At 43.8% G+C, this 25405-nt stretch overlaps 1 protein-coding gene across 2 annotated transcripts in view; it reads left to right on the forward strand.

The window, feature by feature from the left end:
* snrka (SNF related kinase a) overlaps positions 1 to 25405 on the forward strand; it is a 48689-nt gene that overhangs the window by 5775 nt on the left and 17509 nt on the right. The window contains exon 2 of one of the 2 annotated variants that reach the window (XM_078216912.1): positions 12860 to 13583. The exons of the other annotated variant lie outside the window; for it this stretch is intronic. Within the exon in view, the coding sequence (XP_078073038.1) occupies positions 12995 to 13583 (589 nt within the window). The 5' untranslated portion in view covers positions 12860 to 12994. The remainder of the gene's footprint in view (positions 1 to 12859; positions 13584 to 25405) is intronic. 2 annotated transcript variants of the gene reach the window in all.

Raw genomic sequence — 25405 nt, forward strand, 5'->3', positions numbered from 1 at the left:
TCTCCCCCCCACCGACCCGTTCTCCCCCCCACCGACCCGTTTCTCCCCCCCACCGACCCGTTCTCCCCCCCCACCGACCCGTTCTCCCCCCCACCGACCCGTTCTCCCCCCCACCGACCCGTTCTCCCCCCCACCGACCCGTTCTCCCCCCCACCGACCCGTTCTCCCCCCCACCGACCCGTTCTCCCCCCCACCGACCCGTTCTCCCCCCCACCGACCCGTTCTCCCCCCCACCGACCCGTTCTCCCCCCCACCGACCCGTTCTCCCCCCCACCGACCCGTTCTCCCCCCCACCGACCCGTTCTCCCCCCCACCGACCCGTTCTCCCCCCCACCGACCCGTTCTCCCCCCCACCGACCCGTTCTCCCCCCCACCGACCCGTTCTCCCCCCCACCGACCCGTTCTCCCCCCCACCGACCCGTTCTCCCCCCCCACCGACCCGTTCTCCCCCCCACCGACCCGTTCTCCCCCCCACCGACCCGTTCTCCCCCCCACCGACCCGTTCTCCCCCCCACCGACCCGTTCTCCCCCCCACCGACCCGTTCTCCCCCCCCACCGACCCGTTCTCCCCCCCACCGACCCGTTCTCCCCCCCACCGACCCGTTCTCCCCCCCCACCGACCCGTTCTCCCCCCCACCGACCCGTTCTCCCCCCCACCGACCCGTTCTCCCCCCCACCGACCCGTTCTCCCCCCCCACCGACCCGTTCTCCCCCCCACCGACCCGTTCTCCCCCCCACCGACCCGTTCTCCCCCCCACCGACCCGTTCTCCCCCCCACCGACCCGTTCTCCCCCCCACCGACCCGTTCTCCCCCCCACCGACCCGTTCTCCCCCCCCACCGACCCGTTCTCCCCCCCACCGACCCGTTCTCCCCCCCACCGACCCGTTCTCCCCCCCACCGACCCGTTCTCCCCCCCACCGACCCGTTCTCCCCCCCCACCGACCCGTTCTCCCCCCCACCGACCCGTTCTCCCCCCCACCGACCCGTTCTCCCCCCCACCGACCCGTTCTCCCCCCCACCGACCCGTTCTCCCCCCCACCGACCCGTTCTCCCCCCCCCACCGACCCGTTCTCCCCCCCACCGACCCGTTCTCCCCCCCACCGACCCGTTCTCCCCCCCCACCGACCCGTTCTCCCCCCCACCGACCCGTTCTCCCCCCCACCGACCCGTTCTCCCCCCCACCGACCCGTTCTCCCCCCCACCGACCCGTTCTCCCCCCCACCGACCCGTTCTCCCCCCCCACCGACCCGTTCTCCCCCCCACCGACCCGTTCTCCCCCCCCACCGACCCGTTCTCCCCCCCACCCGTTCCCCCACCCGTTCTCCCCCCCACCGACCCGTTCTCCCCCCCACCGACCCGTTCTCCCCCCACCGACCCGTTCTCCCCCCCACCCGACCCGTTCTCCCCCCCACCGACCCGTTCTCCCCCCCACCGACCCGTTCTCCCCCCCACCGACCCGTTCTCCCCCCACCGACCCGTTCTCCCCCCCACCGACCCGTTCTCCCCCCCACCGACCCGTTCTCCCCCCCACCGACCCGTTCTCCCCCCACCGACCCGTTCTCCCCCCCACCGACCCGTTCTCCCCCCCACCGACCCGTTCTCCCCCCCACCGACCCGTTCTCCCCCCCCACCGACCCGTTCTCCCCCCCACCGACCCGTTCTCCCCCCCACCGACCCGTTCTCCCCCCCACCGACCCGTTCTCCCCCCCACCGACCCGTTCTCCCCCCCCACCGACCCGTTCTCCCCCCCACCGACCCGTTCTCCCCCCCACCGACCCGTTCTCCCCCCCCACCGACCCGTTCTCCCCCCCACCGACCCGTTCTCCCCCCCACCGACCCGTTCTCCCCCCCCACCGACCCGTTCTCCCCCCCCCACCGACCCGTTCTCCCCCCCACCGACCCGTTCTCCCCCCACCGACCCGTTCTCCCCCCCACCGACCCGTTCTCCCCCCCACCGACCCGTTCTCCCCCCCCACCGACCCGTTCTCCCCCCCACCGACCCGTTCTCCCCCCCCACCGACCCGTTCTCCCCCCCACCGACCCGTTCTCCCCCCCACCGACCCGTTCTCCCCCCCACCGACCCGTTCTCCCCCCCACCGACCCGTTCTCCCCCCCACCGACCCGTTCTCCCCCCCACCGACCCGTTCTCCCCCCCACCGACCCGTTCTCCCCCCCACCGACCCCTTTCTCCCCCCCACCGACCCGTTCTCCCCCCACCGACCCGTTCTCCCCCCCACCGACCCGTTCTCCCCCCCACCGACCCGTTCTCCCCCCCACCGACCCGTTCTCCCCCCCACCGACCCGTTCTCCCCCCACCGACCCGTTCTCCCCCCCACCGACCCGTTCTCCCCCCCACCGACCCGTTCTCCCCCCCACCGACCCGTTCTCCCCCCCACCGACCCGTTCTCCCCCCCACCGACCCGTTCTCCCCCCCACCGACCCGTTCTCCCCCCCACCGACCCGTTCTCCCCCCCACCGACCCGTTCTCCCCCCCACCGACCCGTTCTCCCCCCCACCGACCCGTTCTCCCCCCCACCGACCCGTTCTCCCCCCCACCGACCCGTTCTCCCCCCCACCGACCCGTTCTCCCCCCCACCGACCCGTTCTCCCCCCCACCGACCCGTTCTCCCCCCACCGACCCGTTCTCCCCCCCACCGACCCGTTCTCCCCCCCACCGACCCGTTCTCCCCCCCACCGACCCGTTCTCCCCCCCACCGACCCGTTCTCCCCCCCCACCGACCCGTTCTCCCCCCACCGACCCGTTCTCCCCCCACCGACCCGTTCTCCCCCCCACCGACCCGTTCTCCCCCCCACCGACCCGTTCTCCCCCCCACCGACCCGTTCTCCCCCCCACCGACCCGTTCTCCCCCCCACCGACCCGTTCTCCCCCCCACCCCACCCCCCCAGACCCGTTCTCCCCTCCCCCCCCCCCCCCCCCGGACCCGTTCTCCCCTCCCCCCCCCCCCGGACCCGTTCTCCCCTCCCCCCCCCCCCCGGACCCGTTCTCCCCCTCCCCCCGCTTATTCCTGCCCTGGCTGCGTCCTCCCCATCTCCCCGCCCCCCCTTGTATGATCTAAGGGAACAGATGGGAAGCAGGAGTCGTGGTTGGCGCTGAGTTATGATCTTGAGTTGTTGTGTCGGCTTAATGGGCAGTATGGTCTATTTCTCCTATTATGTTCTGTTCTTTTTTGCTTGATTGTTTCATTCATTCCTTCTCACCCACCCACCGAAGGCTTTCGAAGTGCAAAAATGTGGAGAGAAGTTACAAGTTATTGCTGCTAATTGCAAAGGATAGCTGTTCCTGCTCTGCAAGCATTTGAGATATCATTAACAAATCTGGTTTCTCCCCCACTGCCATGTTTTTTAACACAGCAATTCCCTGGCATTCTTTGAGGTCGGTGACAACACATTATCAGTGTTGTTACCACAAAATGTTCATCGCTTTCCTGTAACACTTGCTGTTTGACATTCTATAGTGGCTGTTTCTTTCTCCACAGAATTGGGATCAGTTTCTGTGGTTCTTGTGTTCTTGTTTTTAGAGCTAATTTGGAGGAATTGCGCATTTGTGGTGACCACATACATGCAGCATAGAACTACAATCCCTTATCGTTGTTCCATGCTGCCTGACCTGCTGAGTATTTGTAGCATCTGCAGTATTTTACTGTTGCAAAGTGATCCATGTTCTTTTTAGGCCACAAAATTGCACATTACATAGCACAGAAACAGACTAGTTGGCCCAAAAGGTCATGTCATTATTTTAATGCTCCACACAAGCCTCCTCCAAGCACTCATCTCATCCCAGCAACATATTATTCTGTTCCTTTAAGTAAACATAGAATTCAGGGGAATTTTGTTACAATTCACGACAGTGCGGTTGCTCTTTGTAAAAAACAACTAAATTTGTATGTATCGTTCTATCAATGTTCTTTGCTACATACCTTATTCTTTCACCTTTTGCTTGCTAAGTGCTATTTAATGCCCCTCACATCATGCATTCAATTTCAGTGGTAATTACCAATTATAGTAAATTGCAGTGAGAAGGGTACTCATTTACTTTGCATAGTAATAACTTCAATATATGACAATGTGGGTCTTTTCCATTTGTTTATCAAAGTTTGTTCTTGCTTTGCACTTTAATGACGAAGCTTATTTGCCACAGTCTGATAAACAATCACTGTGTGATGTTTGTGATCAGTTTCTGTGTTTCTTGTTTTTAGAGCTAATTTGGAGGAAATGCAGGTTTGTGGTGACCACATACATGCAGCATAGAACTACAATCCCTTATCGTTGTTCCAAATTACAACAGCCATACTTAGATTGAAATTGCATCATTAATTTCCTACATCAGACTCATCACATACTTCACTATGTCGGAAGCAGTTCAGTTGTGTGATTGTTTGTCATGACTGCAATCTAGCAACAAACTTCAGATGCAGACTGCATGGCGTGGTGTTTGCTGTTAATGGACTTTGCTGATGATATATCCTATGATCAGCCAGCAGGTATAGTCATTCAACCCAGCTAAAGGAAAGGAGCTTGTTGATCTGTACAGCCATTATCACCAGCAGCTATGCAATCATAAGCAGTGACATTATTTTATTTTAAAGCAAAAATAAGTCATACAGAAAATGCCATAAGAGAATCCTCACGGCATCTGATTATTAATGTGTTGTCAGCTGGAATACAGAAAAAGATCAGAGGGATTTTTGGTTCAATCAGGGAAAAATGGAGCTATAATGGTCTGAGCAATCTTTGTATATGCACCTGAGTTACAGCTACATCATGTTAGGTGTGGGCGGAAATATAATTCTCCGTTCTTCACGGAATTTTGAAACTTTAGAATAACACAAGTTGTTTTACAATGCTCATAAAGATGCCTGCTGTTATTAAACAATTTTTTAAAAAGTAATGGCTTTCTGGTGTAGTTATATTTATTCTGCATGGTACTGTGCATCTGTATAATTGAATGTTTCAGATGTAGAAGTAGGAGTTGATATGGATTAAATCAGAGAATACCTCTCTGACGCAAAAGCATATTGCAGATGCTGGAAATCTGAAAGAATCACAAAAGGCTAGTTAGTATACAGGTACAGCAAGTAATTAGGAAAGCTGATGGAATGTTATCATTTATTGTGAGGAGCTTTGAATACAAAAATAAAGAGGTTTCAGTTGTACAGAGCACAAGTGGAGCCCACATTTGGAGTACTGAGTACAATATTGGTCACATTTAAGGGAAGATGGAAACAGTTCAGAGAAGGTTTACCAGTCTAATACCTGAAATAGAAGTTTCCTTTTGTGGGAGAATCTAGAATTAGGGGGTCACTATTTAAAAATAAGGGGTCATTTACTATGGTGATGAGGAGAAAATCTTTCACTGAGGGTCGTGAGTCTTCAGAACTCTTCCTGTAAAGGTAGTGGAAGCACAGTCTTGGAATATTTTTAAGGCAGAAGTTGATATATTCTTGGAAAGCAAGGGGGTAAAAGGTGATTTGGGTTAGGTGGGATAAGGATTTATAAGAAATACAAATTGTTGAAAATACTCAGCAGGTCTGGCAGCATCTGAAGAGAGAGAGAGAGACAGAGTTAACGCTTCAGGTCAGTGACCTGATAAGTCAACCACCTGAAAAGTTAATTCTGTTTCTGTCTCCACTGATGCTGCCTGAGCTGCCAGTGAATACCTCAGTCAGAGCTGCTTAGATTAGTAAACAAAAAAGGAAATATTTCTTAGCCTTGTCTGTTTCCCATCTAATTTTTTTCTTGCTTATTTCCTTGATGCATCACAATTTAATTATCACTGTTTTCATATTCATTCAAATTATGATTTTACATCCCATTGCATTTTGAAAAACATTTCAATGTATAGTTAATAGAACATTTTGAGCTATAATACCTGATGGTTATAGATCTGATGTGGAGATGCTGGCGTTGGACTGGGGTAAATGCAGTAAGAGTTTTAACAACACCAGGTTAAAGTCCAACAGGTTTATTTGGTAGCAAATGCCATGGTATTTGCTACCAAATAAACCTGTTGGACTTTAACCTGGTGTTGTTAAAACTCTTACTGGGTTATAGATCTGCCAGTGAAGGTGTTAGTGGTGTGAGATGATGAATAATGTGCACATGTAAAGGATTGCAGAGGTGATTTTGGACATTGTCTGAGGGGTTTGTAAGACATCACCCCAGAAACTATTGTTTTACATTGTATCCTGGAAAATAAATAGTATTTTCCACGAGGAGATAACGGTGTTTCCACATACATCATCACACTTTTGTAACTAAGGAAATATCAGCCCATAAATGCCTTTAGTTTTTCCATTTTTATCCTTATTTTTATATCGCTCAATGGTCTTGCCCTTTGTCCTTTTCTATCTCTGTAATCTCTCGCCCTACAATCCTCCAATCTCTGCACTCTTCTTGAGCATCCCCACTTTTAGTTGTCACACCATTGGTGGCCATGCCTTCAGCTGACCATGCTCTAAACTCTCTTATTCCGTCCTTAAACCTTTCCACCTTTCTATTGCTCTGTCCTTCTCTAAGATGCTCTTTTGAAACCTACCTCTTTGAATATGCTTTCATTAATCCACCCAAGTATTGTGTGGTTCTGTGCCAATTATTGCTTCATCTTCCTGCAGTTTGGAATGTTTTACCATGTTAAAGGTGTTATCTAAGTGCAAATTGGCTGTCACTGGAGGCTGGTCTCGGGTGTTTTTAAGGGTTTCTGTTCTGATGATTGCATGAATCTGGTTTTGTCTGGATCCTCAACCAGAAAGGCAAGACCTGGGACCACTTGCTCTCCTTGAGCCTTTTTAAAAATCCCTTAAAAGTGATGGGTGAACGACCTGAAGAAACTGGATGCTAGTGCTGTACATGATCTGATTGTGTGCTGGTATCCAGGTATGACTGGCTTGATGCAAAGACCACCCTCCTTGCCTCCTTTTGAATGGTGTGCATTTTCCATGAGCTAATTCCAAGCCCTGCAGTCTAGTTCACCCATTACCACATGCTCGCTGACCTGCATTGGCCTCTTGGTACAGCCATTTTTTGATTTGTTTTTAAAGTTTCATCCTTGTTTTCAGATTACCCCATGGCCTTGCTCCTCCCTATCTCTGGAAGCTCCACCAGCTCTACAACTTCTGAGAAATCTGTGTTCTTCCCGTTTAGATTTCTTGTGAATGTCTGTTGTTGTTACATTGGTGACTGTGTCTTCAGTTGCGTAGGGTCTAAGCTCTGGAAATCCATCCTTAAACCTTTTTTTGCTTCTCCCTCCTTTTAAGACACTGCTTAAACCTGCCTCTTTGACCTAGTTTTTGGTTACCTGTCCTATTATCTCCTCCTGTTGCTCAGTGTTAAATTTGTTTTGTGCTCCTATGCAATGCCATGCGCGTTATGGTAGCTCTTTCCATTTATTTAGATTAAGCTCATTTTGATCTTGATCAATTTTTTTTCTAGCATTATTTGGGGTTAATCAGACCAAGTTTCTTAATTCTGAATAATTATTCAGTACCTCCCTTCAAATTTGTATTTTGAATTTTATATTTTGAAATCAAGTGCCCAGTTATAAATAAACATATCACTCTCATCTGTCCTGTAGCTCTTCTTTAGTTATAGAATCAATACAATGGCCATTTGGCCCATCAAGTCTGCATCAACAGCAATCCCACCCAATCCCTATTCCTGTAACTCCACATATTTACCCTGCTAATCAACCCCCTGTCACTAAGGGACAATATAACATGACCAATGTACCTAACCTGCACAGCTTTTGACTGTGGGAGGAATCCGAAGAAAACCCTAGGGGAGAATGTGCAAACTCCACACGCAGTCACCCGAGGCTGGAATTGAACTCGGGTTCCTGGTGTTGAGGCAGCAGTGCTAACCATTGTGCCTCCATGCCTTACTGTAGCAGTGGGACGTCAACTAGTTTTGCTATCAAAGTTACCCCTGGATTGTAGTGGTTGTCAATTCTGCAACAAATTATGTTGTTTTTTCTCCTCCAACCTGTGTTGCAAAAAAAATCAGCAAATGCATCTTGCATATTCTAATCTTTTATGAAATCTGAGTAACGTCACAAGATCTTCCAGAGAGTGTTCTTCCTAATTTATATGGAGTCATTATCGATTTGTAAGCAATGCGTACCCAAGCAGGGAGTTGGGACATCAGTGTTAACATCTAATTTGAAACAGAGCATATGAAAATTTGGGGATAGACTGAAGGAATTAAGTGAGAAATACTGCTGAAAATTGAGAAAATGAAAAGCCTTTAAAATCTAATAATACATGCAAAATACATACCCTGAAGAGAAATCTCTAAGATTAACAATTTAAATTAACAAGTTTGGGCTAGAAGTCCAGTGACTTTGGACAAACCCAGTTACTTTGTCTCGTATTTTATGTTCTTTGAAACATCCAGCATCTAATCAGGATCAAGTTGAGAAGCATCAAAGTTTATTAGTATCTTAATTAACAAATATATCAGACCATAAGACACAGGAGCAGAATTAGGCCACTTGGCCCATCAAGTCTGCTCCGCCGTTCAATCATGGCTGATATTTTTCTCATCGCCATTCTCCTGCCTTTTCCCCATAACCCCCGATCCCCTTATTAACCAAGAATCTATCTATCTCTGTCTTAAAGACGGCCTTCACAGCCTTCTGCAGCAAAGAGTTCCACAGATTCATCACTCTCTGTGGAAGTTCCTCCTCATCTCTGTTTTAAAGGATCATCCCTTTAGCCTGAGGTTGTGTCCTCTGGTTCTAGTTTTTCCTACTACGTCCACTCTATCCAGGCCTCGCAGTATCCTGTAAGTTTCAATCAGATCCCCCCTCATCCTTCTAAACTCCAACGAATACAGACCCAGAGTCCTCAACCGTCCCTCATATGACAAGCTCTTCATTCCAGGGATCATTCTTGTGAACCTCCTCTGAACCTTTTCCAAGGCCAGCACATCCCGGCACATACGATATTAAAGCTTGGTTTTTGCATGGCCAGTAGTGTTTTGCATTGCACATTTTCAGTTATTGCTTGATAGTGACTTAGATTATGACATATGATTTGAAATGGAGCTGTGGGTGGTATGTGGGCTTTTCCTATTAAACTTTGTAAAGTTAGTTCAAATGTACATTTTTAAATATTTTATTCTGTACTATTTGGTTGGCAAGCTGTTTTGAATTGATCAGCTATTAATTCACTGATATTTTAAATGAATACTGCTGTCGAGATTAACAGTTTCACATCTGTTAACTGGTTTCTTCTGATGCATGTTTCAGGACTGTTTGCCACTTGCCTAAGTGAGGAAGTTTATATTTAAAGTGAGTTTTTCACTACACAAGCTTCAGGCTAAAATTCTTGGGAAAGAATGTGAAATCCTGTTTTAGGTGTGAAGATACCTTTTCTGGGGTGACAAAACTACTTCCTTCCCAATAGTTGTGGATTGCAAAGTGTTAGTGACTTATGATTTCTTATGTGGGTGTAGAAAATGAACAAACAGATGAATGCAGAGCTGATACTAACGTAGCTGAGACAAACATGACAGAAACTTAAAACTTTCTATATCATGCATCTATAAAATTGGCTTAAAAGGTCCTGCTTAAATTTCTTTCCACATGAATACACATTGCAAGAAGAAAATATTGACATTGGACTGTGGTTCCAGTCTTGTTGGACACACATGAACATAAAACAGATTACTCATTAACTTTTGATCAAGAATGCTGACTTAATGGTTACTATAACACATAAGAACTAGGAGCAGCAGTAGGCCATCTGGCCCCTCGAGCCTGCTCCGCCATTCAATAAGGTCATGGCTGATCTTTTTGTGGACACAGCTCCACTTACCCGCCCACTCACCATAACCCTTAATTCCTTTACTGTTCAAAAATTTATCTATTCTTGCCTTAAAAACATTTAATGAGGTAGCCTCAACTGCTTCAGTGGGCAGGGAATTCCACAGATTCACAACCCTTTGTGTGAAGAAGTTCCTCCTCAACTCAGTCCTAAATCTGCTTCCCCTTATTTTGAGGCTATGTCCCCTAGTTCTAGTTTCACCCGCCAGTGGAAACAACTTCCCTACTTCTATCTTATCTATTCCCTTCATAATCTTATATGTTTCTATAAGATCTCCCCTCATTCTTCTGAATTCCAATGAGTATAGCCCCAGTCTACTTAGTCTCTCCTCATAAGCCAACCCTCTCAACTCCAGAATCAACCTAGTGAATCTTCTCTGCACCTCCTCCAGTGCCAGTATATCCTTTCTCAAGTAAGGAGACCAAAACTGTACACAATGCTCCAGGTGTGGCCTCACCAGTACCTTATACAGCTGCAACATAACCTTGCTGTTTTTAAACTCCATCCTCTAGCAATGAAGGACAAAATTCCATTTGCCGCCTTAATTACCTGCTGCACCTGCAAACCAACTCCTTGTGATTCTTGCACAAGGACACCAGGTCCCTCTGCACAGCAGCATGCTGCAATTTTTTACATCTATCATAAAACCAAATATCACATCCAAAAGCATTAAATTATGAAAATTATTTTTATTTAGTTTGTATTCACTACAGAATATATTTATCTGCTTTAGATTGTCAATATTTGTAACTTTTAAAAAAATGTTTGGTTATAGTTCAGGGCTTTTCGTGGACTCAGCTCCACTTTTTATAGAACTTATACCCCAGTGCCAAATTGAACAGTTTCTTTCCAATCTTTCTAATCTTGTTCTGAAAGATTCCTTGCATCTATCTCAAGTTTAGTTTTGGAAGTATAACACGCAAAGTATTATAATTGGCTGCAGTGAAAATCATTTTGGCAGACCATTTTAATAATATGATGTGCTGTGGTGATTTTGCACTAACTCTTAAAAAGACCAGTGACACCTATGTGTCAAACTTGTTCTTAATTTGACTTTTAGCCCCTTTGAGGCTTTTGAAGTTATTTCTGAATACAGAATTAGAACTAACTATGGGGTCTACCGAGCTGATTCTTGCAATAGTTATAGGCAGGTAGTTCTTCACTTTTAAGTAAATTTCTGATAACTCATGTAAGCTTTTAAAAAATGATTTAAATATTTTGGTAATGAACTGCAAAATCTTAATTGTATAAACAATTTTTTAGCCTGTGAACCTGATGTTTGAAGCCTCCCCTTGATTCGAATTGAGAATGGTATATCTTTAGCTATTTTACTAAAGACTTTGGTGGATACACTACTTAACATTAAGCAACAACATAGGAAGTACATTTAAAATGATCATTGACGACAGTGTTGACCATAAAGGAAACCAAAAGGAAGTGTGATGTGGCAACAGTAAAACCAAATATACATGATTGTTTATGATTTTCCCACACTACATTTACTCAGGAATTTTAAAGTATTTCTTTGTCTTTAGTAGCTTGTAGTGTTCCGAGTGAATACTGCTCATTGCAAGTACATTAATGAAACTTTTAAGTCAGTTATAGATCTCTAGATCTATAACTGACTTAAAATGGTAATTCTGGAAAATTAAGACGTCACTAGTGGCATCAACATGGTTTTGAAACTGAAGCAATTAGTTACCACATATACTAGTGACCTTTATAAAGGTTAGTAATTTGTCACATATTAAGCTACAATTCCTATAATTTTTATGGCTTTGATCGTGTTTTTAAATTCTAATGTAAATTTGGAATGTGCTGAGTGTTTGACAGGTGTCACGTAGTGAAAAGGGAAAATTAGTTAGGCCACAATTGAAGCACAGTTCTGGCTACCATGTTACAAGGATATAATAGCTTAGAGGGTATGGGGGAAATTTATGAGGATGTTGCCAGGAATGGAGAATTTTAGCTATGAGGAAAGGTTGTATATGTTGGGATTATTTTCTTTAGAACAAAAGAGGCTGAGGGGAAATTTGAGGGCCCTAGACAGTTGAAAGAAAGGAGCTAATTCCCTTATCAGAGAAGTCAATAAATAGTGGGCATAGATTTCCAAGTAATTGATAGAAGGATTTGAGGGGAGTTGTGGAGAAATTATTTCGCTCAAGGGGTTCAAGGTCTGGAACTCTCTGCCTGAAACAATGGTAGAGGCAGAAATCCTGAACGCACTTTTAAAAACTTGACTGCGTTCTTGAAGTGCCATAATTTACAGGTCTAGGAAGCAAGGACTAGAAAATGGATTACATTGGATAGCTTTTTTTTGGTCAACCTAGATACAATGGGCTGAACGGCCGCCTTCTACACAGTAAATTTTCCATGATTCCAAAACCAGTGACCAATAAGAAGTAACATTCTGTCTCTTGATTTAGACTCTGTTTAATGCTGTCAACCATTAACCTGTTAAACTATATACAGGCTGAATTGGAATCTGCTGCACGGGTTCCATTACCTTGCATCATTGTATGTATTTGAGTAATGATTTAACAACCTTCTTTCCTGCAGTTGCAGCTTTTGTAGGGGGATTTGTGTATCTTTCTTCACTTTGCAATCATCCAATAATTTTTGGCAGAATTTCATACGATAGATCATTAACTTTGCTTTAATACCCCAGTACGGTTGAGATATTTAATGATGTTGCATGCAGTTTCTCTTAGCCTAGTTTGCACTGTTAGTGAGATTCAAAATGAAACTTTGATCAGGTTTGGAATAATTTTCTAAGTTGTAAATTGTGAAATTTTATAAATTCTCCTGTTATCAGATATACAATTTTGAGAAGCAGGATGGCATTGAATATAAGGTAATTCATGCAGGGTGCTTTCATTGCATTCTATTTTAATTCTGTAAAATATAAGAATTATTCTTTGTGTACACAGATTATGATTTAACCCTAGTGCTTTACTCTTTTTGTTTTAGTATTCAAACACAAGTGAAGCTAATGTTTTCCTCTTTTCTATTGCAGGATTCATCATATTAAACAGCGGGGAAAATGGGTTCTTTGTCTATGATGGACTTTTTGAAATAATTGCATATTGGCACATTTTATCCGATACTGGATATAAACATCTTATGTTCTGCTTCCAGTTTTGAAAACAACATGGCAGGTTTTAAACGTGGATATGATGGAAAAATTGCTGGGCTATATGATTTGGATAAGACATTGGGCAGGGGTCACTTTGCTGTTGTGAAACTTGCACGCCACGTTTTCACTGGAGAAAAAGTAGCAGTGAAAGTCATTGATAAAACAAAACTGGACTCTGTAGCTACAGGGCATTTGTTCCAGGAGGTACGATGCATGAAACTGGTGCAACATCCCAACATTGTCCGCCTGTATGAAGTGATTGACACTCAGACCAAACTTTATCTTATTCTGGAACTGGGAGATGGAGGTGATATGTTTGATTACATCATGAAACATGAAGATGGTCTTAGTGAAGATCTAGCAAAGAAATACTTTGCACAGATAGTGCATGCGATATCTTATTGCCATAAGCTACATGTTGTTCACAGAGACCTGAAGCCAGAAAATGTGGTTTTCTTTGAACAACAAGGAATTGTAAAACTTACAGATTTTGGGTTTAGCAACAAGTTTCAACCTGGAAAGAAGTTAACCACAAGCTGTGGGTCACTTGCATATTCGGCCCCAGAGATTCTGCTCGGCGATGAGTATGATGCGCCTGCAGTAGGTATGTTCATTATAAATATGGGCTTTTGAGATATAGTCATCAAACTTCTGTTTTGATATTATAAATTGGATCACCTTTACATGTTTAGATGACGATGCTGGAGCTATCAGCAACTGTTAAACTGCTCCTAGTTTCTTCTAATGTTGAATTGATACTACATTGACGTGGTGCTTTTTAAAATTTGCCCAGTTATAAATGAACATGCAGAAATAGAGGACGGGGGGGGGGGGGGGGGGGGGGGCAAAAAAATCAAATCTTCCATGACAATGCGATCCACAGCTGCCTACGCCTGCACATGTCCTTCTGTATGGGAGAATATCTGTGTGCCATTATAGGAAAAATAATCTCACTCCCCAAATGCAATAAAGCAAGCTTCAGTTAACTGTGATGACTGATGTCACTGATACCACTTAACACACTTACCTTCTATAACATGCAAGTTCTTTCTGCTTGGAGGAATCCACGCAGCTACCTTCTGAAGTCTTGTGCTTTTCGACCTTTTGTCTAAGATTAAGTGTCAGATCAAGCCCAAGATCAGGTGCGATGCCCTTTCTTGTCAGTTTGCATCTTGTATGCCTGTGTTGTGGGGATCATGAATTGGATTCAATTTGAATTGTGTTTTGGAGCAAGCAAGATGAATTAAGGGCTTGTCCTGTCCACTCTGCACATTGGCTTTGTAACTTTAAGAATGGAGTAATTTTTGAAAGTTTGCAAAAAATCCACATTTGTCTAATTATGTGCCCTTGTAATTTGTGCTGATGCCTCTGATCATCCCATGCCCATCTAGCTCACATAATTTGTCCACAGAAGCAGGACATTTATTCCTTTATCATTATGAAATTCTAATTTATACCTATAGCACTTTCTCTAACTAAGAAACCCATTCCCTAAGCCTATAACTGAAGCCTATAACAGGTATCAATTGAATGGCTGTCTTCATGCCTTAAAATACCCTGTCATATGAAGGTACCAAAACAGGGGCAGTATTCTAGATCTAACTGGATAAAGGTCTTGTACAAGGCAAGAACTCTTAACCCTTTATATTTAATTATCCTAGTTATGCACCTTCATGTGGTAGTGTATTTCACAGCAGCCTAGCGATGCCAGTTATATGCCAGTAGTGTTTCAAATAATTCTTTTCCGCCTTGAACAGCCCACCATATACCATTTACTTACCGTGGTATTACCTCAGTCCAGTGCACTGTGGGCACTTGGCTACATTGGAAGACCTCTGTCATACACTGGACCCATTCCCCCAGCACATGGTTATTAATTTGTCGAAGGTACCAACTACCACATGCATCTGTGTTCTGCATCCAGATTTTTAGTAAAAAAGAGAAGCTTGCCTAATGAGGAGTCCTGTGAGACTCCACTAGCTGCCAGCTCCCTAATGCAAAGGTGCTACCATTAATAACTCCCTTGTATGTGAATGCAATAATTTTGTTATCAAACCTGGATTTGCCCAGCAGTCTCAGAAGATGGAATATTATTTAGTAACGTCTTGTATAGGGCTTTATCAAACTTTTTTGGAAATCAAGATACATATTGTTAACTGGATATCTTATTGCGTAGCTGCTTTGAAAAAAATGATCTGATTGTTGAAACATCATTTTTGGAGCAGGTTGGGATTCTGTAAAATCCTCATGAAGAGATGGGTGAGATCCTAAATGAATATTTCTCATCAGTATTTACTGTTGAGAAAAGTTTGGATGTTAGGGAACTTGGGGAATTAAATAATGATGTCTTGTGGAGTGTACATATTACAGAGAAGGAGGTGCTGGAAGTCTTAAAGCGCATCAAGGTAGATAAATCTGCGGGACCCGATGAGGTATATTCCAGGACGTTGTGGGAGGCTAGGGAGGAAATTGCGGGTCCCCTAGCCGAGATATTTGAATCATCGATAGTCACGGGTGAGGTGCCTGAAGATTGGAGAGTGGCAAATGTTGTGCCTTTGTTTAAAAAAGGCTGCAGCGAAAAGCCTGGGAACTACAGGCCAGTTAGCCTCACATCTGTGGTGGGTAAATTGTTGGAAGGTATTTTGAGAGACAGGATCTATAGGCATTTAGAAATGCAAGGACTGATTAGGGACAGTCAGCATGGCTTTGTGAGTGGAAAATCATGTCTCACAAATTTGAGTTTTTTGAAGGGGTAACCAAGAAGGTAGATGAGGGCAGTGCAGTTGATGTTGTCTACATGGACTTTAGCAAGGCCTTTGACAAGGTACCGCATGGTAGGTTGTTGCATGAAGTTAAATCTCACGGGATCCAGGGTGAGGTATCTAAATGGATACAAAATTGGCTTCTTAACAGAAGCCAGAGGGTGGTTGTAGAGAGTTGTTTTTCAAACTGGAGGCCTGTGACCAGCGGTGTGCCTCAGGGATCAGTGCTGGGCCCACTGCTATTTGTCATTTATATTAATGATTTGGATGAGAATATCGGGGGCATGGTTAGTAAGTTTGCAGATGACACCAAGATTGGTGACATGGTGGACAGTGAGGAAGGTTATCTCCAATTGCAGCGGGATCTTGATCAATTGGGCCAGTGGGCTGATGAATGGCAGATGGAGTTTAATTTAGACAAATGGGAGGTAATGCATTTTGGTAGATTGAACCAGGGCAGGACTTACTCAGTTAATGGTAGGACGTTGGGGAGAGTTACAGAACAAAGAGATCTAGGGGTACATGTTCATAGCTCCTTGAAAGTGGAGTCACAGGTGGACAGAGTGGTGAAGAAGGCATTCGGCATGCTTGGTTTCATCGGTCAGAACATTGAATACAGGAGTTGGGACGTCTTGTTGAAGTTGTACAAGACATTGGTAAGGCCACACTTGGAATACTGTGTGCAATTCTGGTCACCCTATTAAGAAAGGATATTATTAAACTCGAAAGAGTGCAGAAAAGATTTATTAGGATGCTACCAGGACTTGTTGGATTGAGTTATAAGGAGAGGCTGAATAGACTGGGACTTTTTTCTCTGGAGTGTAGGAGGCTGAGGGGGTGACCTTATAGAGGTCTATAAAATAATGAGGGGCATAGGCAAGGTAGATAATCAATATATTTTCCCAAAGATAGGGGAGTCTAAAACTAGAGGGCATTGGTTTAAGGTGAGAGGGGAGAGATACAAAAGTGTCCAGAGGGGCAATTTTTTCACAGAGGGTGCTGAGTGTCTGTAACAAGCTGCCAGAGGTAGTAGTAGAGGCGGGTACAATGTTATCTTTTAAAAAGCATTTAGATAGTTACATGGGTAAGATGGGTATAGAGGGATATGGGCCAAATGCGGGCAATTGGGATTAGCTTAGGGGTTTTAAAAAAAATAAGGGCGGCATGGACAAGTTGGGCCAAAGGGCCTGTTTCCATGCTGTAAACCTCCATGACTCTATGACTCTTGCTCTTTCTACATGATATAGCATATCTCTAATAATACCTTCTAGCAAATTGTCCAAGTGAAATTAATGAGCCTGTGGTTTCCTGGTTCTGAATTACTTCCCTTAAACAAAGGGATCACAGAGGTGCTTCTCCATCTCTTCCTGAATAATTTCATAAATATTTTACACCTGTCAAGCACATTGAATCTGTGTAGATACACGAATCATTAAAAACTTATTCGCAGGTACAGAACGTAATCAAAAAGGCTAATAAATGTTGTCATTTATCTTGAGGGATGTGTGCTGCAAATTGTATAAAATCTTGGTCAGGTCCTATTTGGAAAACTGCAATCAGTTTAGGGCACCTTAGTGAATATTGACCTTGGAGGGGTATGATGTAGATTCGCTGAATAAACTAGAGCTGCAAATGTCTATTCCCATGAATTTAGAGGGCTTGAGGGGTAGTTTGATGGAGGTGTTTAAAACGGTTAAAGGATTCAATATGGCAGATACAGGCAAATTACTTTGTTATCCATAGGAATCCAAAACAATGGATATGAACCTGTGTAGTTCTCTACCATAGAAAGCAGTTGATGCCAAGACATTGTATCTTTTCATGAAGGAGTTAGATAAAGCTCTTGGGGCTAAAGGGATCAAAGAATATGAGGGGAAAGCGGGAACAGGTTACTAAGTTGACTGATCAGCTATAATCATAATGAATGGTAGAGCAGACACAAAGGGCCACATGGCCTACTCCTGCTCGTATGTTCTATGTTTCTAAGGGGAAATAATTTTAAGACTGGGAACTAAGCCATTCTGAAATCTGGAAACAATTTTGTATACAAAAGGAAGTGGTAATCTGGAACTTCTCTCTGGATGCTGGATCAGTAGAAATTTGGAAGATTCAGATTTATATTCTATAAGGGTATTAAGGGATATGGATTAAAAGTTGTAAGTAGAGTTGAGATGTAGATCAACCACAATCTCTGAATGTTAAAACAGGCTCAAGGGACTGAATGGACTCCTGCTGTTGCAGTGGTAATGGAATAAAGAACTCTGGTTGTGGGTGATTTATGCAAAGGATAGTGAGGCCCAATAACATTCAATATGGTTTAGTGTTGTAAAGAGTTATGGTTTTGCTGTAAACCAGGGCATCAGAAGAGCTGCTATTTGCTGGTCACCCGCTGCAGAATTCTTCTGGCAGATGGAGTAGCAAAAGCTAGGTATTTAAAATGCTGTTGTAAGTACATTGGGGTGTGTTTGGCTGGAATATTGAACCAGTTTTGGGAAAAATACCAGGATTTTCTTCTTAATTGGTGATCCAGCTGGAGGCACGCTTGGGAACACCAAAAGTGTCATATTTCTGCAAGGTTTCAATTATCCCTTGTGTGGTTCATAACAAAAATAGAAAGGGGAAGCTCCTCTGGGCTTTTGTAGTAGGACCCAGCCTATTTACTGTTCTATCCTTGGTCATTTCATATTGTAATCAGGCACAACAATATCACCACGCAGAGAACCACACTTTTTATGAAGGTAACTCTCTGAATCTTGCATCTGTTTGGTTCTAATGACTGTTTCTGGTGGTGACCTGAGGGCCCTTTCTGGTACAGAGTTTTACTCTGTGCCCAAAATGTATTTTGAGTGAATTCTTCCAGTTCTTTTGCTGGGTTAGTTGATCATTATCACAACCACAGATTAGCCTGATCAAAAATGTAAAACCTAAGGATTCACAATTCAGCTGTGCACTTACTACTTGCATTAGAAAGTGACTAAAGGTGAAGCTTAATTCAGCTGTGCACTTTCCATTGATCTCTATCATTTGTTAGAAGTTACAAATTCTGAGTGCTGTACAGCAAAAAGGAACGTAGGTGAGCTCTTGGGTATGGAAGTAAAGGATGTTTCCTGGGCCTTGAGTGTGTCATGGTATTAAACCTGTTTTCATTAGTGAAAAGACTCTGGTCAGATCATGACTCAAGTCTTTAAAATACAGATACTTGTACTCAAGAGTGAAGCTGAGTATTTGATGGAGACTGAGCACTAACTAAAATTAATGATCCTCCAATTCATGTAAAAATTGAGGGGAAAATCCTGTAGATTAGTGGTTGTGTAGAACAAAAACAATCACTTTTGTCAATTTCTTCAAAAAGGAGCTAGATACATATATCTAATTGGCAATTATATGATCAAAAGTATCATATCACATGATTTCTATGGGTTTTTAGTGGGGAATTGTATACTTGCCATTGGACACTGAAGTGCCCAGTCTGGGCGCTTGCTTTGTCTGTTGTTACCCAGTGTATTTCAAGTCTTGCTCACCAGCTTAGTATCTGATCCTGAAAGATTGGGGTATTTCAAAACTCAGAGTGCTTTAGAAACTATCCAGATAATATCCTTATTCTGATTTCTGTACATGTTTTCTTAGTAAATAAACCAGCTCTCCTCTACCCAAATACTCTGACTTAGGCAGTCTGTTTTAGATTCTTCCATCTGTTTTATTAACTAGGCTGTTACATCTCATAATCTGATTGTCTAAAATAATTTTATAGCCTATATGCCACTCCCTTGTTCCCTGCTGATATAATGGATCAATGAAGACCATGTGGCAAGGTGATGGGCTCATAGAGTTTCTTTCCTTGCAGTAGTTGTGAAAGTTCTTACAGCATGCCTGTCGCTAGCCATGTGCCATTATCAAAGTTTGTGAGCTGTGGATGTGCTATTTGGGGACAGGGTTTTGGATCCTTGCATGCTCATTTATAGGAGATGTTGGTGCTCAATATCTGAGTGAAATACAACATCTATTATAATGTAGGAAACACCGCAATCAATGTGCACAGCAAGCTCCCACAAAGAGCAATGTGATAACCAACAACTTGTTTTGGTGATTAAACTTGCAACCTTCCAATCGATCTGGCTTAACTATTCACTGTGTACAGTTCTGGTCACCCTATTTTCGAAAGGATATTATTAAACTAGAAAGAGTGCAGAAAAGATTTACTAGGATGCTACCAGTACTTGATCGCTTGAGTTATAAGGAGAGGCTGGATAGACTGGGATTTTTTTCTCTAGAGTGTAGAAGGCTGAGGGGTGATCTTGTAGAGGTTTATAAAATAATGAAGGGCACAGATCAGCTAGATAGTCAATATCTTTTCCCAAAGGTAGGGGAGTCTAAAACTAGAGGGCATAGGTTTAAAGTGAGAGGGGAGAGATACAAAAGTGTCCAGAGGGGCAATTGTTTCTCTCACAGGGTGGTGAGTGTCTGGAACAAGCTGCCAGAGGTAGTAGTACAGCGGGTACAATTTTGTCTTTTAAAAAGCATTTAGACAGTTACATGGGTAAGAAGGGTATAGAGGGATATGGGCCAAATGCAGGCAATTGGGATTAGCTTAGGGGGTTTAAAAAAAAGGGCGGCATGGACAAATTAGGCCTTTTTCCATGCTTTAAACCTCTATGGCTCTACAACTCTATGATTAAATAGTGAATTTCTTGGTTGGCAAACAAGAAACAAATTATTGCACCAGAATTTCTATTTGTAATGGAATTGCAGATTTGACTGCGACAAAAAATGTTAGCTTTCACATGTTCAAGAGCCACCTTCTACATGGTGTAACTTTCATTTCTCTGTTGCAAAATACCTTGTTAGAGGTATGATTAGAGGTGTGGTTGGAATGTACTATGGATATGTTTATTAGAGGTGGGTTAGCAACAGTTAATGTGAGTCAATTCTTGTGCTGCATGGCTGTCTAACTTGTTAAAATGCCATGGGTGTTTCTGACTACATACCTGAGAATAGGCTTCGTAGACCTCAAAAAGAGCCACTAGTTTTTTTATTTTCTCATTTCTATCTTCAGTTTCTTTGCAACCTCTTTGAGTTCTCACTTAATGTGCCCACTTGTACAACTGTTCTATTACAAAAGTGCAAGGGAATTACATGCTGTACAATAATTACTTAAAGGAGGATTTCTCTAAAACAATGTTGACCAATAGAAATTGCTAACTAGCCATAGGTGTTGCTATGATGAGTAAGTTTACTTGTATGTTTATTTAACGTATCTGCCACCATTTGGTAACCAAGGAAGTAAAGCACCCACAATGATCAGAAAGCATCCTCTTTTTCTTTTTACCATTTTACAAACACACCAAAGGGTAAAGGGCATATAAATGCACCCTGCGAATGAATATTGAGATCACACACCTACTGATAGTGTGTTACTTTAGGGGGAAAAAAATTACTTAATCAGACACTTAATTAGCCACATTTTAATTCCCAGGTACTCGCGCATAGATAGTGTGCTAACATTTTTTGTCGCAGTCAAATCTGCAATTCCACTATAAATAGAAATTCTGGTGCAATAATTTGTTTCTTGGTTGCCAACCAAGAAATTCACTATTTCTTCAGTGAATAGTTGAGCTAGATTGGAAGGTTGCAAATTTAATCACCAAAACGAGTTGTTTGGTTATTATCACATTGTTATTTAGAATCATAGAAACCCTACAGCACAGAAAGAGGCCATTCGGCCCTTCGAGTCCGCACCGACCACAATCCCACCCAGGCCCTACCCCCATATCCCTACATATTTACCCACTAATCCCTCTAACCTACACATCTCAGGACACTAAGGGCAATTTTTAGCATGGCCAATCAACCTAACCCGCACATCTTTGGACTGTGGGAGGAAACCGGAGCACCTGGAGGAAACCCACGCAGACACGAGGAGAATGTGCAAAGTCCACACAGACAGTGACCCAAGCCGGGAATCGAACCCAGGTCCCTGGAGCTGTGAAGCAGCAGTGCTAACCACTGTGCTACCGTGCCGCCCCCGATTTGTGGGAGCTTGCTGTGTTTCCTACATTACAATAGCAACTACACTTCAAACAATCTTCATTGGTTGTAAAGTACTTCAGAACATCCTGGTCAAGGAAAGTGCAATGTAGTTGCAAATTCTTCTTTAACACCACTTCATTGAATTAGCTGAGCTCAACCAGTGTGACACTAAAAGAGATTAATGTTCTTATTGATCATAGAATCCCTACAGTGCAGAAGGAAGCCATTTGGCCTGTCAGGTCTGCACCAACTCTGACAGTATCTTACCAGGCTCTCCCCCCCCCCCCCCCCCCCCCCCCATAACCCCACACATTTACCACCTAACCTACACACCTTGGGACACTCGGGTAATTTAGCATGGCCAATCCACCTAACCTGCACACCTTTGAACTGTGGGAGGAAACCAGAGCACCCTGAGGAAATCCACAGACATGGGGAGGACATGCAAACTCGACATAGATAGTCACCCAAGGCCGGAATCGAACTCGGGTCCCTGGCACAGAGGCAGCAGTGCTAACCACTGTGTCACTCTGCCACCATGCTACCCACTTTTATTTTAACATTTTTTTTGGAAATGCAAGATCCTCTTTAATTAACATTAATACACATATACATTGTGCTAAAACATGACACTCAAATTCAGCTGTGAATAAGCTGACTGTTTATCCAGTCTTGGGTACTGTATTTCTGCATTAGAAATTCTACTATAAATATGATGTCAACAGTAAAATACAGGGTTCTTTAATTAACAAGTGATAGTTTAGCAACATTTGGTAAGGCTTGGTGGTAGTGCATGGGTAGGCTTCAGTTTAGAACCTAATTTAGTCTATTGACCTCCACTGTCAAACAGCATGAGAATGCACTTGCTGGAGTCTGGCATCAATCTGCCAGAGAGTCGGTGTAGACTTGATGGGCCAAATGGCCTCTTCTGTACTGTAGGGATTCTATGATTTGAATCAGGAGTACAAATAAAAGATGTGGGCTAAGGGCAGTGAATTTTGGTGGAAGTTCTTTTTTGAAAGCACTTGCTCAATCAAAGGAGATGTTGGTGTCTAATATCTGAGTGAATTGCAAAAGCTGAGTCTTACCCTTACATTTGGCTTGATTTATTATTGTCACATGTATTAGCATACAGTGAAAAGCATTGTTTCTTGCACGCTATACAGACAAAAACATACCGTTCATAGAGAAGGAAACGAGAGGGTGCAGAATGTCGTGTTATAGTCATAGCTGGGGTGTAGAGAAAGATCAACTTAAAGCAAATTAGGTCCATTCAAAAGTCTGACTGCAGCAGGGAAGAAGTTGTTCTTGAGTCGGTTGGTACGTGACCTCAGAATTTTGTATCTTTTTCCCTACGGAAGAAGGTGGAAGAGAGAATGTCCGGGGTGTGTGGGGTCCTTAATTATGCTGGCTGCTTTGCCGAGGCAGCGGGAAGTGTAGACAGAGTTAATGGATGGGAGGCTGGTTTGCGTGATGGATTGAGCTACATTCACGACCTTTTGTAGTTCCATATGTGTAAGAGCCAACTTCTCCAGAATGTAGGAGCTCCACATGGTGTAACTTTCATTTCCCTGTTGCAAAATGCCTTGTTTGAGGTATTGTTAGAGGTGTGGTTGGAATGTAGTACAGGTATATTTATTAGAGATGGATTAGCTGCAGTAAGCATGAGTCAGATATTATGCTGCGTGACTGTTCTAACTTGTTAAAATGCCATGGGTGTTTCTGACTAAATACCTGAAGAGAGAATACGGAATACAGCCAACATAACTGGTTATCCAACATTCTGAAAATATTGTTCAAAATCTTTGCATGTAGAGAAACTAATCAGCTCTGATTTTGGTACAGTGCTCAATTTTTAATGTCATTATACACTTGCAGGTCAATTATAGCACAGTTAGGGGCAGAGTATAGCTCCTTTTACTCAGTCCCTGAGTCCTTCACATAGAAATCATACTCTATGTTAATTATTCTCTGCTTTTTTTGAGTCAGATTGGCAATTAGTGGCAGTTAACACCAGGAACTAAATTTAAACTACATAACTCATTGGACTGTGCAAACTACTGACTGAGGAGATTTTCATTCCATTGGAATCGAGCAAAGGTCCTAGCGGTCAAAGCTCACTGTGTACAGCAATTCACTGGAGCCCAGGGTATTGTGACTCAATAAGAGGCACCCCAGAAGCTCTGGGCTTAAGTACCACTCCAGGACATGGTTTTGGAACAACATATAGGATTACTAATGCCATTTAGGGAAGGAAATCTGTTGTCCTTATCCAGTCTGGCCTATATGTGATTGCAGATGCACAGCAATATGGCTGACCCTTAACAGCCCTCAAAAATTGCCCAGCAAGCCACTCAGCTGTATTGCAATGGACAATAAATGCTGACCTTGTCAGTTACAGCAAACAGAGAGTAACCATAACTGAGAGTTTTTCTAGTTGGCAGGATATGACAAGTGGTGTACTTTCTACAATTTATATGAATAACTTGGATGAAGGGACTGAAGGTATTGTTGCTAAATTTGCTGACACAAAGATAGGTAGGAAAGTCAATTGTGAAAAGGTTGTAAGGAGGTTACAAAAGGACATAAGTAAGTGAGTGGGCAACATTCTGGCAAATGGAGTATAATGTGGGCAAATTTGAAATGATCCATTCTGCCAGTAAGAATAATAAGCTTTTTATCTAAATGGTGAGAAATTACAGAGTTCAGAGGGATCTGGGTGTTCTAGTGCAAAAGGCTAGTACTCAGATGCAGCACGTAATTAGGAGAGCTAATAGAATGTTATTGTTTGGTATGAGGGGAATTGATTACAAAAGTAGGGAGGTTCTGCTTCATTTGTACAGGGTGTTGGTGAGCTCACATCTGGAGTATTGTCTACAGTATTGGTCTCTTTATTTAAGGAAAGATGTAAATGCATTAAAGTGGTTCAGGGAAGGTTTACTAGACTAGTTCCAGGAATGGGTGGATTGACTTAGGAGGAAAGATTTGAGAGGTTATATTTGCAGACCCGACTTGAGTTTATAAGAGTTAGAGGCGACTTGGTCGAAACCTTTAAGATCCTGAGGTGTATTGGCTGGCTGGATGTGGAGAGGACGTTTCCTTTTATTGGAGAATCTAGAACTAGGGGTCACTGTTTAAAAACAAGGGCCGTTTAAGACAGAGATGAGGAGAATTTTTTCTCTCATAGGATTGTGAATCTCTGGAATTCTCTTCCCTAAAAGGCAGTGGAAGCAGAGTCTTTGAATATTTTTAAGACAGGGCAGATACATTCCTGATTAACAAGGGGTTGAAAGGCAGGAATGTGGGTTGAAGTTACAAACAGATCAACCATGATCTTATTGAAAGGCAGAGCAGGCTTGATGGGCCGAGTGGCCTACTCCTCCTCATTCGCATGTTCGTATGTATCCTGTGAATGAATTTCTTTAAAGGAACAACTTTGTCTCTAGTGCTTTTGAATTTAATGAAATTCTCTCTTTTTTGACCTTTTTAAGAGTTTAAAATTCCAATATCGTGCAGCAGTTACATTGCTATTCCTCAAAACAAATTGCAAGATTGGTCCCATAGTGTCTTGACCTTTTTAACCAACCTAAGTTACTTCAGAAAGAAAAGCGTGGATTTCTGAACTTGCAGCATGTGG

Source organism: Mustelus asterias, chromosome 7 (genome assembly GCF_964213995.1).
Source record: "Mustelus asterias chromosome 7, sMusAst1.hap1.1, whole genome shotgun sequence".
Classification (NCBI taxonomy): domain Eukaryota; kingdom Metazoa; phylum Chordata; class Chondrichthyes; order Carcharhiniformes; family Triakidae; genus Mustelus; species Mustelus asterias.